This window comes from Anas platyrhynchos, chromosome 2 (genome assembly GCF_047663525.1).
Source record: "Anas platyrhynchos isolate ZD024472 breed Pekin duck chromosome 2, IASCAAS_PekinDuck_T2T, whole genome shotgun sequence".
In the NCBI taxonomy this organism is placed as follows: domain Eukaryota; kingdom Metazoa; phylum Chordata; class Aves; order Anseriformes; family Anatidae; genus Anas; species Anas platyrhynchos.
This window is the reverse complement of record NC_092588.1, coordinates 4,251,309-4,268,198: the sequence shown is the minus strand read 5'-3', so window position 1 is coordinate 4,268,198 and position 16,890 is coordinate 4,251,309. Positions and strand designations below refer to the sequence as shown.

The following is a 16,890-nucleotide window of genomic DNA, read 5'->3' as shown; positions in this document are numbered from 1 at the left end:
CGCAGTATTTTAAGCAAAAGATCAGCTGACTGCGATACCTCAATTTACAACTAGTTTTGCTGCAAATTTGAGGTAACTGTTACTTCCTGACGACTGCAAGTCCTCATGGAAAAGAATGACAGTAATAGCCAGATGCTGAATTGCTAGCTATTATTCCAAAACATTTATGAATGGTACAAACTCGATTTATTTATACTTTCCTTGCAAACTTCTAATTGGGCAAATACATGTTTTCAAGATGATTTTGTAGGAATGAAGAAGACCTAAAGCTGCTTTCACCACAGAACAGATTTATGCAGCTTGTTTTTCTTGTCTAAACTTACTTTTTATCATGAAGGAAGGTGTCCTAGAGATGGTGTTATCTTCGTAGTGCCTGGTATGGTGCCGTGTTTTGGATTTAGGATGGGAATAATGCTGATAACTCAGTTTAGTTATCACAGAGCAGTGCTCGCACTAACAAGTCAAGGACTTTTCAGCTTCTCACACTCCCTGCCAGCGAGGGGCTGGGGGTGCACAGGGAGCTGGGAGGGGACAGAAGCAGGACAACTGGCCCAGGTTAACAAAAGGGATGTCCCACACCACGCAGCGTCATGCTGAGCAATAAAACTGGGGGGAGATGGCTGGGGTGGAGGGCTGCTGCTGCTCAGGGAGGGGCTGTGCATGGGTCGGCAGGTGGTATATGTTATGTGTCACTTGTTTTGTTTATTCTTTTTTCTCCTCCCTTTTCTTTCCTATTAAACTGCCTTCATCTCAAGCCACAGGTCTACACAGAGTCGCTTTTTTCCAGTTCTCTCCTCCATCCCACATGAGAGGGAGGGAAGGAACAGCTGCGTGGTGCTTAGCGCCTGCCAGGTTAAACCACAACAGAGTGACCCTGATTCTCCAGAAGAAACATTCTGGGTATGGACTCAGCAAACAACACGAACAGCACGATTCCCCTCTCCTACTCTTTGATTCAGTCCTTCCGTATTTGAATAACTGTAGCGTACTTCCAGGAAATTATACATACAAACTATACTTAGGTATGCAAAAACACGTTGCCAATGTATTAGTAAAAGCTGGAATATGAAAATCTTCACAGCAGTAATCTCAAAAAAAAAAAAAGACTGAGTAATTAAAAAAAAAAAATGAAGTCCCAGTCTTTACAAACAACTTGAAATGACTGGATTAGAGATAGAAAATAATGCAACTTCCACATCTAATTGTAACTTGCATTTACTCTAGAGATGCAACTATTTTAAGAAGAGCAAAGCATAAAGTAATATTCAAATTCTAAACACAGGGTGAAAAAGCAAAATTCATTTAAGATAACTTTTTTCTAAAGAGACTGACAGAACAAGGGATGCTGCTGCACAAGCTGAAAGGATCTCAGTTCCTCTGCACTGAGATGCTCTCAGACATCCACATGCATGAGTAACTTTGACCTGAAACTTGATCAAGTGACTGGGTGGCGGTGAGGCACGATAAAAGGAAGGTATGTCAAGAGAATCTACACTTAAAGGAGGAAAAGCTTATACGAGCCAGTAACTGATCTCAGTAATTAAGTTACGATCCATCTGCTGTTAGGATAAGAGTTTATCCCAATACTTAGAGACTAAAATCTATCATCTTCATGGATTCACTGCAGCACTTTCATTAAGGGCAAAGCTAATTGAAATTACTCTATCTGCCACAGGCTAAATGTACCTGCATGTACAGTTACTGAATATTCTCAAATGTATGATAATTTACTTCTATGTACCCAAGCTCTGAATGTTCCTGCTTCAAAAATAAATGAAACAAAAAACTCACTTAACCTTTCATACTAGTGAATCACGTCTGAAGCCATAGACTTTTCTGAACTGACACAATTTTGCTTGTAGTTCAAGGAACTCTGTCACAGTCTTGAAATATATGCAAGCAATAAAATGTTTCTTGCCTCTTAGTTTGCTCAAAAAGCACATCCACTGCTCATTATGATAATCTGTCTCCCAAATAGTCAACAGCTAAGGAAAATCTTTCGAATATGTGTTGATAATACATCAGCAGACAGAATAAAGCAGTAATATGTAATTATTACCTTTTATTTCTTTGGTAAACTTTACCCTTTGGGAATCTGTCAGAGGTTTTTGTTGTTCTTCAATACTTTTGAAGTCCAAAACTTCACATACAAACTCAATAACTGGCTGTGCTTTGTAAAATGCAGTTGCAGATACTGTAGACAGAAACAGTAAAGATTTATTAGAAAAGTACTGAGGACATTTTAAAAGAAATCCAGCAGAAGGAATTTGATTTTGGCCTTTCCACTGAAAGAGAGGAAAGGAGAAAGAAGGAATTTGTGCAGAACCTACCATCAATATTTAACATCATTTTCCATAAGGAAGGTCTGACTGATTGATGGAATCCAAACCAAACCTCTCTGCCACCGCCTAATGGATTTGAGCACCCTTCTGATGCTGTAAAAAAAGATCGCCCCACAGGAGTATATCTGAAATAAAAGAAAAGAAATTCAGGTCGTAAAATTAAAGCAGAAGGAAAAAAATAGTAATAAGGACATACCTAATATAAATTCGTACTCGAAAGCATAGAAATACGAGTGTTTCAAACAATAACCTGAAATCCCTTTCAGGACTCCAGGTTATACTTCTTAAAACCCATCTAGTTACATTCAATAATTGGGTACTACTCAGGTTGGTTTTTACATTTATTTTCAGTATACTGCCTTTACAAACCCACTAATTCAACCCACGAAGCATTAATAACTTTCTGGTACCCTATTAACCATTCAGCCATGCTTCAGTAAGAGAATAATTAAAGACCCCTCCTATTAAAACAGCACCGTAATAATCTCTCCCTGTACTTGTGCATGGCTTCCTCTAAAACCCATAGAAACTTTGTACAGATGAACAACTGATCTAAGTATTTCTGACACATCTTTCAGCTCCCTCAAAATCACTGCACTGGTAATTCAGTACTATATATTTAATATCAAACTAATCAAAAGCAGTGCTAATATGCTTCTCTGAAGAGAGGTGCATGAAAAACTGGTCTTGGCTGGTTTATTTACTGTAAAAACTGACTGCAGTGATTTATTTTTTTTAAATCCCTAATGTGAGGATAAAGTCAATGCAATATAAGGCTGCTTAAAGATATTTGCATGAATTTAATTCTCATTGTCTGTTTAGTCCTTTAAAATGGGAAAGTTCAGCCCTATTAAGCTTTGTTCTTTACTTCCCAGCTGAATTTAATTTGAACAGCGTTGTTAAGCGAGTCTTTTCATGGCAGCAGATTTAAAGAAACGCAGCATCTCGGGTTAACTACAAATGCCATAGATCCTACTGGCTTGGGAAAAAGGATTTTGAAGGATTTTTTTTTCTCCTATAAAAATAGCTGTACTGTGTGACACTAACGTCTCTCTAGCACGGTAATATACAAAATTAGCAATTAACATCTGCCAAAGAAAACACAGGAATAGGGCAACAAGTTTTAAAACTGCCCTTCCACGTTTCCCAGCCTCCAAGGACTTTCATCTCAGGGGGTTTCCTTCTCTGAAGCCCCCAGAGAAACAGGGGGCTGCTGAGATGGGAGGGCACACTGCTGAGAACACACGAGCAGGGAATGAGGCTGAAAAATCAGAGAGGAAAGGGATTTGTATCCAGGCTTGAGGCTATTCCCTTCACCCAATGAGCAGAAAAGTCCCATACTGCCTCTTACCTGGCCCCACAATCTACTTGGTAGCCATTATTTGGGTTGATCTGTGTCCACCTACTCAAAACAGCTGCTACAGCGATTCAGACAAATTTCCTACGCCATAAGGCAATTTCCTAAGCCGTGCCAATGTTTGCTGCTTACCTCATGGAAGGCAAGTGCCTCATCACCACATCCAGAGCCTGGATGGTTTCAAACGGGACGCTCGGAAGCCGGCCAGAAAGAGCATCGTGTAAAGCCTGCAAGCTCACACAGGACATCCACTTGATTGCCACCTTAAATATCCTGTCCTTGCCTTCTCCCGGCAGCGTGACCTCCAGCTCCACCTGCAACAATGCCAAACAACAAACCAAGATGATTCTTTCTATTGAGAGGGAAAACTGAGAGGGACTTAGAAGGGACCACGCTGAAAAATGTTGTAAAACATGGGAGAAGACAAAGAGCAATGATGAATATATTAGCTACAGCCTCTTTTTACAGCTAGATTTTTCCGAATATATATCTCAGAAAACTGGCAGGCTTCCCAGCTGCCATCTATCTCCCTCCGAGACAAAATTGTATTTTGGAAGTGTTTGTGTACAAACAGGGAGGTCCCCATGAAGATCTGATAACCCCATTTCAGATACTCAACACAAACTAATGCAGCAACATGCCCGTCAGCTTCTGCATGCACAAAATAAAACGTGGTCTGCAACTACCTGCCAGGATTCACATAGTTCAGGTACAAATCCTTATCCTGGTGATATTAGCATGTGGGAAACAGGCACGTTTCTTCGCTGTGTTAGGCCCTCCTTTGAATTTTACATCCCAAACCAAACTACATTATCGTGAATTACTCTAGCTATGGGGTATTTGGTACCGCTGTTTTCTCGTCTTTAGTAAAAGACAAAGTCTGAGCAAGGTTCTTAAACCAACAAAGATTAAGGCTTGTCTGAAATTATTCAGACTTGTGGGAGTGGCTACAAGAAATAACTCGATCAGAAGAATATCCTTTGTGCTGGTTACAAACACGTTGCATTTTCCTGTCCTAGGGAGTTGACTTTTTGAATACAGAAGGCATCCACTTACAGACAAACTGTAATTAGCGGGCTGCTGAAGACAATACACGGGTAACAATGAGCTAATGTATGCAATCAGCTGAGCTTTCACAGCAGTCAACTTCTGCAGTCAAAAAATAGGAAGCAATGATAAAGCCCAAATAATAAGCCTCCCTACAAGCCAAACACCAAGTTGACAATTTACAGTAGACAATGACAATTAAAATTGCAGCCTCGTCTCCCCTTTAGTATGAACACTATTCACCAGAAGAGTCACGTACAGGAAGGAGTCACACACGAGAGAGCAATGGAAAGCAGAGATCCCGTGGTCTGAATCTGGCCAAGCCTGTTTATTCCACGAAAAATGCATACAAAGGCACAGGTTTTCACCTGACAGAAGCTGGAAGCTTTCTATAAAAACTTTTTGCTTGTTCTTACTTTAAAAACTGTGCCACCAAAAGGTCTTCAACACCATTTAGAGTAGATAGAAAACGGATGAGATAGATTTCTCTTTTAAACTTCTCTCTCCTCCAAATAAAGTTCCATCACTTCTGTTATTCCTGACACTGTTAAAACATACCTAATCTGATTATTACTGTCTTTGGTACATTAATCTAAGTATTTTTCCCTCCTGATTTCAGTTTACAAAGCTCCCAAGCCACCACGAAATGAAAAAGGACAAAGAATTGGACTACTTTAGTTGAGGTATCCCTGTCCCTGATGGAAATAAAAACCACATGACTGAAGAATTTCTATGCCAATGACTAGACTGCTAGTCATACAAGCTAGTATCTGTCCCACTCTCTGATTTTAATTTTAAAAGTAGATAATCTGTAATTTGAAAGAACTTCACCCTTTTTTGGTAATAACACCCTAACACAGAGATATGCTCAGCTACCTTCAAACCTACCAGTGATCAGAGCAGTAGCTGAGCCAAACACCCACCACGCATAGTTTAGCTCTAGCACTGAATTTGCACTGCTGAATTTAGTCCAGTTCTTGCTGTCGGATCTAAACCCTCTTCAAAACAGCTGAATTAAGAGTCTTTGCTCAAATAAGCAAGTTTAAAACCAGCTTTCCAGGGTTTCTTCCTCTAATATCTCAACTGAATAAAATACTATGGCAGAGTAGTATTTCATAGTAGAGGAGTAGTATTTCAAGTAGGGAAATTCAAAATAGTAGTTTGACATGAGAATTTTGCTACATAAATTCAGCTTTACAATTTAGTAAGTTAACAGCTGATTGCCTGCAGTTTCTCCAAACATAACCTGCCTGAAAATAAAAATTCACAGTCTCGATCACTAACCTGTCTTGCTCGAGACATTGTGCTGCAGTTTAGCAGTTAACATCACCTGACAGCTAGGAACCCAAATGTAAGGGACGTTACTGTAGTGATGGGGAAAAATGGAAAGTCGTTCTTAAAAAGAACAGGGCTTGTAGCTGAGGTTCTCATCTGATTTATGCGTACAAATTGGCATATCAGTATTTAATTTTGGTGGTGTTGCTGCTCTCTTAAAACCTAACCAAACAATCACGGGGAATTCTCAGTTCTCTTTTCCTTAAAACTTGCATCACTATGTGATTGTTTTGTCATGCTTTGAGTATATGATGTATAATCGCCCTCTAAATCTAGAGCTTTTCCTTCCCACAGATTCAAAGGAAAACCGACACGCAGTTTCCAATCAAATGTGTGCCTACCTGCCAGGGCCTCAGCTGGAAAATTCAAGCTAAGGATGTACAAGAGGTCAGCTATCACACACAGTGTTGTTAGCAATACGTCAAAAGAACAAAAGCAAGAAGTTAGAGATGAACTGGGTCACTATCAGAACCCTATGGCAGAACCCAATTCAGATTTTTATACCTTGATGGTGTCCTATACACATTCAGAAGCAAGAAGTGTAAGTAAAAACTCAGAAAATACTCTGTTAGCACTTACCTATTCCCTATTTGTCCTGAAAGGTCTAAAGAAATGAACGAAGAATGAAAACATGGTGTAAGGAATGAATGAAAACAGGTTTAATTATCATAAAGGCCAAGCAGAAAAGTCTGTACATGAGGAAGTTATGAGAGAAGCACGTTATCAGCAAGGGGGAAAAAAAAAAAAAGGTTAGAAAAACACCACTGACAAGAGATGAGAACAGAGTAAATTAAGTTGAGGAGCAACTGGTGAAAGATGATGGGAAATTAGTGTCAGCCTTCTGGTTAGCAGAAATTCTTCCGTTACTGACATACATCAAAAAATAATGGAGGTATTCTCTCATTTAGATGAAGGGCCATCTATTAATCACTGTACGTTCGTGAATTTTTTCAATATGATCCTAAACGTAATCAAACATGTTGTAAACTTGCTACATTTGTTCTGTACAGAACAGCCAAAAGGAAAAAAAAAGGAAAGCTAATCTCACTGCCCTGGAGGAAGTCTGAATACCTACAGGCTTTATACTGGTTTAAACCATGCTTAAACCAATTAAGAATCCGTGTAAAAAATGTCCCTCATTAAGCTGAATTTCCCAACACCTGATTTAAAGCAGCTGAAGGTTTATCTCTATTAGCTCTTTCCTCCAGGGTAATAACTTTAATAACTGCATAAGGCCTGTACCTGATGGGAAAAAGGGAAAAAGAGCAGTTTGTTAGAAGTGAGCCTAAATGTGAGTCACTCACACAAATAAAGAGACCTAAACCGTCTTTGGGTTGTTTGTTTTTGTTTTTTTTTCTTTTGGAGATTAACACCTCTTCTCTGCTAGATCTATGATCTAGCACAAGTGGGTTTGAAAATCCCAAAGCATCTTGAGTAGTGACTGCTTCCTGAGCACAACTCTCAGCCACACAACAAAGAGGAGCAGAGCAGCTGGAGGTCATCCCAGCCAGTTACTCCGAGCGAAGTCATCTTACATCTCACACCCTTGCGCTAGATCAGAGGATTACTTTGATCCCACGTTCCTTTATCCTCCGCAGATGGACCATTTTTCATTTACTTTTCCTTTTCAAATGCCAAACTTCACGCTTGTCATAAAATGTAGAGTTATTCATGCACAGCTCAGCTGGTATTGTAGTTATAAGCTCAGCCTGTGCGGCCAGAGGACCTGTTTCACCTCCCCCATAGACACACACCAAAGATCATTCCAGCTTTGGCAAAGACTTTGCAATCTTGGGCAACCTGTAGGAACTTGGACACCATATGTGAAAGTCAAAAAAGACTCTAATAATCTTAAATAATTCCTTTATGGTTTTCCTAGATATATCAGTTAATGAAAAGTAATTAAGCCTGGAGCAGAGGCTGACCTTTACTAAATTGTACTCACTTAAACATGCTTTGGGGAAATATACATTGCAGCTAGGAGAACAAGAGCTTGATTTGGGTAGAACCTCAGCCACGTCCTGCACTGCCCAGGCACACAGCAGGAGATACAGAAGGTCAGTCTAACTGCTAAACAGCACATTTCCCAAATTTAGGGAGACCTGAGCTGTTCTCCCAGCTGTAGCACGCAGCAAGTTTCCGTATCCCTCTCTAAATTCATTTGCATTTCACTTTGTCTCCTTTTGTTGCAGTCAACAGGACAGAACAGGCTTTGTCCCTAATTGCACATGCCTCACCTTGCACCCACAGCAGAAGGCTGGAATGGCCTCCAGAAACTACCGCAGCAGAAACAAGTAACGAGCATGACTCCGTCCTCAAGCATTTAGCATATAAATAAAAAAGGTCACGCAAAATTCAATCTGATATTAGACCACAGCAAGAGTAGACTAAATTATTTTACAGGGTTTGTGTGTCAGCATGCTCCAATACGCTCCTTTCTGCCTAACGATGTGAGTACACTCGGCCACGACAGCCGGAGTGACTGAAGAGGTCACTTTCCCCAGGACAGAGCTGGCAAACAGGACACACAAACGCTCTTTGCCTGCCCCAGTGCTCAGCTAGCAGGTCTTTGCCTGGGCAATTAAAGCCAATTTGGCTCTCTCATCATAAAAGACAAGAGAAGAGGTTCCATAGTGCCAACCAAGTGGTGCAGGAGTTTCTTCCAATTAGTGGATAATAATAATCAGCTCTTGGTAGGCTTTGATGACATAAATGAGCCAATAAAAGGCTGAGAGAGCTGGGGATGTTCAGCCTGGAGAAGAGAAAGCTCTGAGGTGACCTTACTGCGGCTTCTCAATACTTAAAAAGTATTACAAAAAAAATGGATGGCAAATTTTGCTAGGGCAGATAATGACAGGATGAAGGGAAAGGGTTTTAAACTACAAGAGGGGAGATGTAGATTAGATATAAGGAGGAAATTCTTCACTCAGAGGGTGGTGAGGCCCTGGCACAGACTGCCCAGAGAAGCTGTGGATGCCCCATCCCTGGAGGTGCTCAGGGCCAGGCTGGATGGGGCTTTTGGCAACCTGTGCTGGTGGGAGGTGTCCCTGCCCACAGCAGGGAGGTGGAATTAGATGATCCTCAAGGTCCCTTCCAACCCAAACCATTCTGTGAAGCCATACCCTGAGTAAAGTGGCCTCCAAAGGCAACAGAACGCATTCACACACACACAAAATAGCTGCTATCAGTTATTAGAAAGGTTCTGCAAATATTACATTAGAACCACCCGCTGGAAACTCTTCTCTTTAAAACTTACTTTATCTCTTCCAATGGGAAGCGGCATAGCTGTATAAAGGTTTTTTCTTCCATCAAACACTGGCTTGCGATCCCCAAAGATCTGTGTTTTAAAGTGCTGAACCATATGCTCCACTATTTCCCTGGAAACACAAAAAGATGACGTTAATTCAACTTTTTAAACTTTTCACATTAAGCAGCAAGTGAACGCTACCACTTATGAGCAGAAGCATGAAGAAAATGAAAGGGATGCCCACCGCTGAGCATTAAAGCTACGATTTGTTTCGCTGACCTGCCTGAAAGCAACCTTTCCACGGCCTGAACTGTTTTCTCAAAGCAGCTATATTTAGCATTTTCAGATTGAAGCTTTCCTTCCTGTTTTCTGTGATTCACTAGAACAGGCAAAGAAGAAGAACATGCTAGCTCAGGCTCTGAACAGCAGATGCATGACACTCTGGGGCTTCTGCTCCCCTGTCCTACAGATCTCTTTCTGCATATCACCAGAGGATGGTGGGCCAAAGAATCACCACTAAACCTTGCAGCCTTGGTGCTGCACCAGCACGATGTTCCTACGATGACAGTAGCACACAAGCTTTTTGCCTAACACTACAAAAGATGTCCTAAATGCATTTTTTTCCCCACAAAAGCAACAAAACTTGCATTCACAGGGACTCACATTTTAAAAATCTATCTTCATTCATCAAGCATAGCTTGCATGAATGAAGCAACCACCTCAAGTTTTTGTCCAGCCACAGTGGCTACACGCTGGCCGTGCAGTGCACCAGCAGACGAGCAGCTTGTTGGAATAACACCGCCCTCTAATGCCAAAAGCCTTTGGTCCAAACTTCCCAAAAAGACATCCCTGGAAGATCCTTAATGTATGGCTGCGAGCAAAAGGGCACGGAGAAGTGGAGCTGACACAGAAAGGAAAGCCACGGGATGCTGTTTCTGCAGTACCACTGTCAACTTGCTCAGGCAGCTATTTTATACACCATTTCTTGGAAAGGTAATTAGCCTACTTGGATACTGGAGCGGCACAAAGCTCTGAGAAGAAACGCCAAGTTCATCCAAGTGCTGTAGCCAATGAAAACTTTTAGCCGACGATTTCTTTGCTGTGTCCCAAGGCTTTAGGACAACACAAGTTCATTAAAAGAAACTTGTCTGACCTTGTGAGAAGTGGGAATGAAACTTGGCCCAGTGATTTCTGCCTTGGATCTGCAGTATCTGACTGGACAAGTACATACTTTAAGGATGGGAGGAGGGAAATACATTTCAACCTTAAGTTAAGTGTTTTGAGTAACAAAAAATCCATTCTCTTACTAAGCAAGTTTTGGTTGTAAACTACTCTGTGAACATGAACGAAGCTTAATTAAGGCTTTCAAACTTCAAACCACATTTAGCAACCGTGTTTCTCAGCTGTGGGCTAAGACATCCAAATGAAAAGTGAAAGTGTTTTCTCCATCTGAAGTTAAAAGAAGAGTTATTTACTCATTCTCCAACTTCAGCCCCTTGGGACTACTATCCTGCAAAGACCACGCGTGCATGCAAGAATTTGAGGCCGCTGACCAGAAGTGGAGCTCATTTTGAGCCTTGTGAGCCCCAGCTATCCTCAAAACTTAAACTGAGGGCATCCACAGTGCAGAACCTGATGCCACATTGCCCGTCCTGACTGCCAGCCAAAATAGATCTGGACACGTATCTGCACAGTCGCAGGCCAAGCCACAGCAAATCCTAGAAGGAAACTGAAGAAGGAAGCCAGGACAGATGAGGGAACGGTGTAAAGGAAATTAAGATGTCCCCCTATCTTTGCTGGAGATTATAAAGTAACACAAGCTATTTACTATAAATAAATGTATTAATGCACTTGTAAAAAAAAAAAAAAGTACAATTTAGTCCTGGATTATACGTGCATCCCACACAGCCCTACATAGGTACCCAAATGCATACATCAACACAGGTATATGTGTAGGATTAGAAGGTTCTGGCTAACAAAAACCCAGGCATGGGCAAAGGCATGTACATCTACAGGGTAACAAAGCACGAATAAGTGCTCAAAGAAGTAAAACACACCCTTCATCGAGGGAATCCCATTTGTATTCTTCCCACACCGCACCAGAAACACACATTGTAGCATCATGAAATGCATTTACAACACCCCTGGTTACTGCAAAAGGCGTTTCATCCATGCACTTTTGTACCTGCTCAAGTGAGTTTACCAAGCAGTGTTTGCTTTCAAAACTAAACCCAATTCTCAACTAGCTTCAAGATTAAATAGCTAGCCATAGGGAAAAAAAATAGAACAGCAAAGCTTAGCAGTGCTGCTTTGGTAGGAAATCCTACCATTAGTGGCCTCATCAGAGTAACAATGGGTAGCACGCTCCAGTTTATTACTTCACGGTAGGAAAACTTTGGCTTTCAGGTGGCTTTTTTTTGACTCCACACTTTGCTCCCGACTGCATATTCCACCCATGTAACCCTTTTTTCGTACGGAAAGTTTCTGCTCCTGAATATATAAACACGCCATTCCGATCCCCTGCAGTCAAGATGTGTAGGTAGTTACGCTGAAGACACTTGTGGTTTGCAGTCGCTGCCAAGTCTTGCTCTCAGTTTCACTTCTGGCACCGCCACTCTTCTCCAAGTTAACGAGGTTGCCACACTGTGACTAATAGGGCACACATGCAAAACGCGGGACCTAATTGCCTAGTTCCTTGGCCAACTGATGCCTGTTTTCATCTCGCTATCTGTTGCAGGAGCATATCTTTCCCTTATATAGAATCTCCTGATGAAGGATAATTTCTTACCTAACTCAGTCCCTCCACGATCCTCCTGCAGCAGCACAAACAAAAGGGTTTTACCTCTCTTTTTCAGTACGGGAAGGTAGGAAAACAAGCTGGCAACACCAACTCCCTGCTGAAGAGCTTGCCAGCCAGCTGCATCCCAATACTGAACCAAGCAACACCAAGAATTGTATTTATCAAGTTATTTTATACTGACCTGACCCCTCTAGACTTAACACAGTGGCTTTAATCACAAGCTCCATCAAAATAAAGGACCACTAGCACTGAGTTGGTAAGAAAGGAAGAAAAACTCTCAGAAATAACTCCTGTTGATGAACATGCCAAGCCAGAAGCTATCAGTACAGATAATGAATAGATAGAAAAACTCCTCTGCGCTGTCCACAAAACCCAGCACACAGCTCCAGCATTTTCAAATCACCACAGGAATGTAAACAAAAAGAGGAAACGCCATTTACCTGTTAACTCTTCTAGGGCATTTTTCTGGCTTTATGTCCAACTCATAATGGTAGATATCAATTTTGGGAATGTCCATTTCAAAGAAGTTGGCCTGCAGTTTGATTGTTCTCCCAGAAGAGCCGAAATCTGGGCGAGGAGGAGGTTTGAAGGCATATCCCTGGATTGGTGGTGGCATTGGTGGAGGAGGTGCGAGCACTGGGAAAAAAAAAGGAAGAAAAAATTAGAAAAAATTAGCCACGTGAGCTACATTCAACTGGCTTTTGAGCAAATTTGCAGCCTAGTTGACCAATGAAGTAGAACACATTAAAACCTGTAACCCAAACTAAGAATGACAACAAAAAAACACACTAACAGGAGTCCGTAAGTCTCCTCTTCCGACGCTGGTTCATTATTTGCTGTATTTCCTAGTCCTGATTATTGATCAAAACCTTAAAACCAGTTGCACTTCCCTACCCTGCACAGGATTTTGAGATGCTAAGCACGCACTGCTGGAAAAGCAAGAACTAGAGCATCACTTTCTTGCAGGGAAGGTCTCAGTTTCAAAAGAGATACAGAAGCAAATCACCTACCCGCTTTTATTTGAGCAAACACCTGTAGGATGGAGTTTACACTACTTAAGCCACCTTTGAAGTTGTTATTTGAAAGGCTTGTACGCACGTAAAGCAAATACCACAGGCGTATTTCAGCTGTGTGCATTTTGCTCTGATCACCGCAGCCTGCCAGGAGCAGGAATGAAGCCCAGGAGCCCTTCCTGCACATCTCTGCTCCCTGGCAAACACGGCGCGTTAGAATTCAGCTATGCCCTGCTGTTTCCTTGATGCAGAGAGCAAACAGAGCAAACAGCCTGTGGCTGAGCTCAACCAACAGCCGGCTGCTATAGATCGGGCGAGGCAGAGCCGAAGCGCAATAGCTGCTTGCTTTAACCTAGGAATTCCATTAAAAATCCACCAGAAAGAATCTGAGAGAGCAATTTGAGCATCCAAAGCTCCTCAAACAGCAGTGCTCAGCTTGCCAGAGGTCTAAATGCTGCAAAATGCTCAGGTGTGAACGAGCCCAGGGGGCTCCTCACTACATGTAGGCACCCAGGTGGGGCTCTGGGATCACCCAGCTCAGTCTTCGACACAGAACCTCCTTGATCCACATGTCTGTCACCTTGTCTGCTGGAAAGTGCTTCCAGAAGGGTAATGCTCAACTATACTCTCTTGCTTCTGGCTGATTTCATCCTGGTCAGGTTATCCTCACGGCCTTTTAGACTCAGCACTGGTTGTGGTTTCGGATTTAAACCTGGCTAGATGTGGCCAAGCTGCCCCTTACCGTGGCACCAGACTGCTCTGTCACTGCCCCTCCTCTGCAGGACCAGGTGAGAAAGCCGCTCCCACAAACATTTAGAGCTGCAACGTTTCAAAGCTTTCTATTACTCAACAAGCCATTTTATTGCTTTTATTGTTGTCTTAAAGCCCTTACTTTCATTTCCACTTTTCTCTAACATCCCCGTTCAACCACAGTGGCCTGGGCACTGACACGATTCTGTATTTTTTGGGTTGTTCCCTATCATTCCCATAGCACCAGCCACTCCAAAAACATTTCCAGGTTCTGCCCAGACTCCTGGCATTTGCCTTTGAACATTTCTGCTCTTTTCATCCATGATCCAGCTAGGATGGAGTGTGGATTGCCTTACCACTAGTACCTGCTCAACTGTTATCCCATCCATACGAAGCATTTCCCTTCTCTTCACCCCCCATTTTTACGCTTTCTGACATTTTATTTATTTCCTAGGTATTTTCCAGCCTTATTTCCCTGCCCTTCCTTTTTTCTGGGCCAGGTTTGATGCAGCATTTTTCACCTCTCTGAAGAGTAGCACGCTGCTGGACAAGATCAGGAGGCAGTTTGACAGCACACCTGCACCACGTATTTTTAACTTTTTTTTATTTTTTTAAATGATCCAATTAAAAAAAAAAAAAAAGCTATTTCTGGCTCAGCTCACCAAGCAAACTTATTTAGGGCAGGGTGGTGCTTGAAGGAGATAAGTCCTGTTTATTAAACAGCAGCGCTGACCCGATAAGCAGGCAGCCTACGTCGCTGCACACGCTGCAGCTGGAGGACTGAGGGATGCCAACCTAACTGCAGGGGAAAACCCAAGTTAAAGCAAAAATGACAACCGGTGGCGTGAACTCATTGTAGGGACTACCACCTCAGACTAAGACTGCTGAGAAAAAGCAAGATATCTTGTGGGAAACGCGTTACAGAGACCATCTGTGAAGTTCAGAGGCACAGCACGCTGAGTTCAGAGCATTGTCACTCTTTTTTTGTTGAAGAAAACCCACAAAACGTAGCCGCTGTGTTCAAAGCTGTCCCAACACACTGCCCAGCTCCCGAGCAATTCCCTGCACCCACCCGCCAGGGCCCGAAGGGCCGCTGCTGGCAGCTCTCCAAACACCCCCGTGGTTTTTTCCTTGTTATTTTCCTCCGTCCCTGCTTTTCCAGAGGCTCCTTCGCAAGCACGGACGCTGCCTTCAGAGACAGCATTTCAAGAACTCCACGTGGATACCTGGACCAGAGCTCTGTTTTAAGGGTTTGGAGCAAGGTACGCTGGAGATTCAATAGCGAGGTGCCCACACAGAGCATCTTCAGGCTTAATTTTTAATCATGAAGTCGCTTCCTTTTATAATTCACCCAATTTACACAGACCGAATGTTCAGAGTTATCGCTCGTAAGAAATGTGATTTCTCAAAAAGAAAGGAATCTGGGAAAAGCCAGATATTAGAAAAATACCATCCTTGTAAAGGGAAGTAAACCCCAAGCAGCATTGCTCTGGGAAAAGAGAAGAGGAGGAAGAGGAAGGAGGAACAGAGGAGCTACACACCAACAGGGAAACGAGCCCAGAAATGCTACTTTAGCATAAATTAGGTGGTTTTGAAATGTACAACCTGCCTGCAAAAGCGAGGCCGCCTGCGTGCGGCTCCCTCTGCATCCAAACAACGCCGATCAACCCCGAGATAAGAGTGACTCAGGGAGCCACCTGGCCAAGACACTCCCAGCACATGAAAGGTGTGAATGAGCCGCGCTTCTCAATGTGGCTCTGACATCCAGCCGGTTGTGTAACTGCGTTTTTGGGGCCGTTTCATTCATTTCTAACCACTTTGCAGGCTTCCAGCACCGTCCTTCATCCTTCCCGATGCTGTAAAACTTCGCTGCCGGGCTGCTCAGTACCCGGAGGTGTCGCAGGTCAGCGCCAAGCTTGGATATCACAGATTTTCAGCAGCCAATTAGGCCCTGGTAATAATATCAGAGCCTAACGAGTTACTAAATAAGAAGGGGCCGAGCTGGTTGCATCCGAGGGCTTGTCGACACAGGAGATCGTCTGAGCGTAATTAGACCAGGGTAATTATATCAATAAGTTTCCCGGCGTAGCAAGCCCTGACACATCTTTAATAGTCAGGTGATGTTTGCACAACTCACAAATGTTTTAGCACCGGGCTGCTGTAGCCCACGTTTGTCGATAGGAAGTGTCTTTTAAACTATTCTTCTAAAAATACAGCCCCTCATTTGGCAGCTCTGCTTTGGATCCAAGTCGCTGATAGCAGACATCGAGGGCAGTTCCTTTGGATCATCGGGATGGGTGTTTGCAGATGCTGAAGCTGCCGTTTGAAGAGGATGCTTTAAGCCCTTCAAAAACATTTTCTGGTGCAGTTTTACTCATCGTAAGCAGGACTCGAAACAAAGTGAGCCACAGGCAACAAAGCTTAACCTGAAGACAGAATAAATTCTCTCTGCACTAACAGAAGAGGCACAACAAACACTTTTTAAGGATATCAGATGGACTAATTACTTGACACCCAAGTATTAAAAGAAGTCCAAACTTCAAGCCTGCATAAAGAATTGCAATTTAATGTTAATTCCGCTTCCCCTGCAGCACCTGATGTGCCCTGCTCGTCCACCCCACACTGCAGGCAGCACAGACCCCAAAACGACTGCAAATACTGCTTCTTGAATCGAATTCTGCTGTTTTTGTGTGTCAGAGGGGCTTTGGCTTTTCCCTTTTTCCACCCCAAACCAACTAAAACCACTTAGGACCACCTTCAGGTTTTTCCACAGTCCGTGTTTTGGAGAGAAGCTCAACTTTCAAACTGTCTGTTAAGAACCGCTAGCCGCAGATAGGGAAGAGGCTGGCGGTGTTTTCTAGGAGATAAGGAGAACTCCAAGCTGCAGCTCACAGTCCCTTGATACTACGAGGGCAAAGGAATCTACACGACTGTCTCTGCTCCTCACTGAGCGCCTCTTGGCGTCCAGAAAGCTCCTCACTCAAGGCACAGGGCTCTTG

The 16,890-nt window shown here is 42.8% G+C and overlaps 1 protein-coding gene across 5 annotated transcripts in view; it reads right to left on the bottom strand.

Moving 5' to 3' along the window:
* Positions 1 to 16,890, bottom strand: part of AGO2 (argonaute RISC catalytic component 2) — a 43,526-nt gene that overhangs the window by 16,830 nt on the left and 9,806 nt on the right. For 4 of the 5 annotated variants that reach the window (XM_027452745.3, XM_072034279.1, XM_005021593.6 and 1 more), the window contains exons 2-6: positions 12,569 to 12,764; positions 9,338 to 9,458; positions 3,832 to 4,016; positions 2,331 to 2,467; positions 2,060 to 2,194 (exon numbers count right to left, since the gene is read on the bottom strand). In XM_027452745.3, the coding sequence (XP_027308546.1) occupies positions 2,060 to 2,194; positions 2,331 to 2,467; positions 3,832 to 4,016; positions 9,338 to 9,458; positions 12,569 to 12,764 (774 nt within the window). The remainder of the gene's footprint in view (positions 1 to 2,059; positions 2,195 to 2,330; positions 2,468 to 3,831; positions 4,017 to 9,337; positions 9,459 to 12,568; positions 12,765 to 16,890) is intronic. The other variant, XM_027452746.3, reaches the window with a different exon arrangement.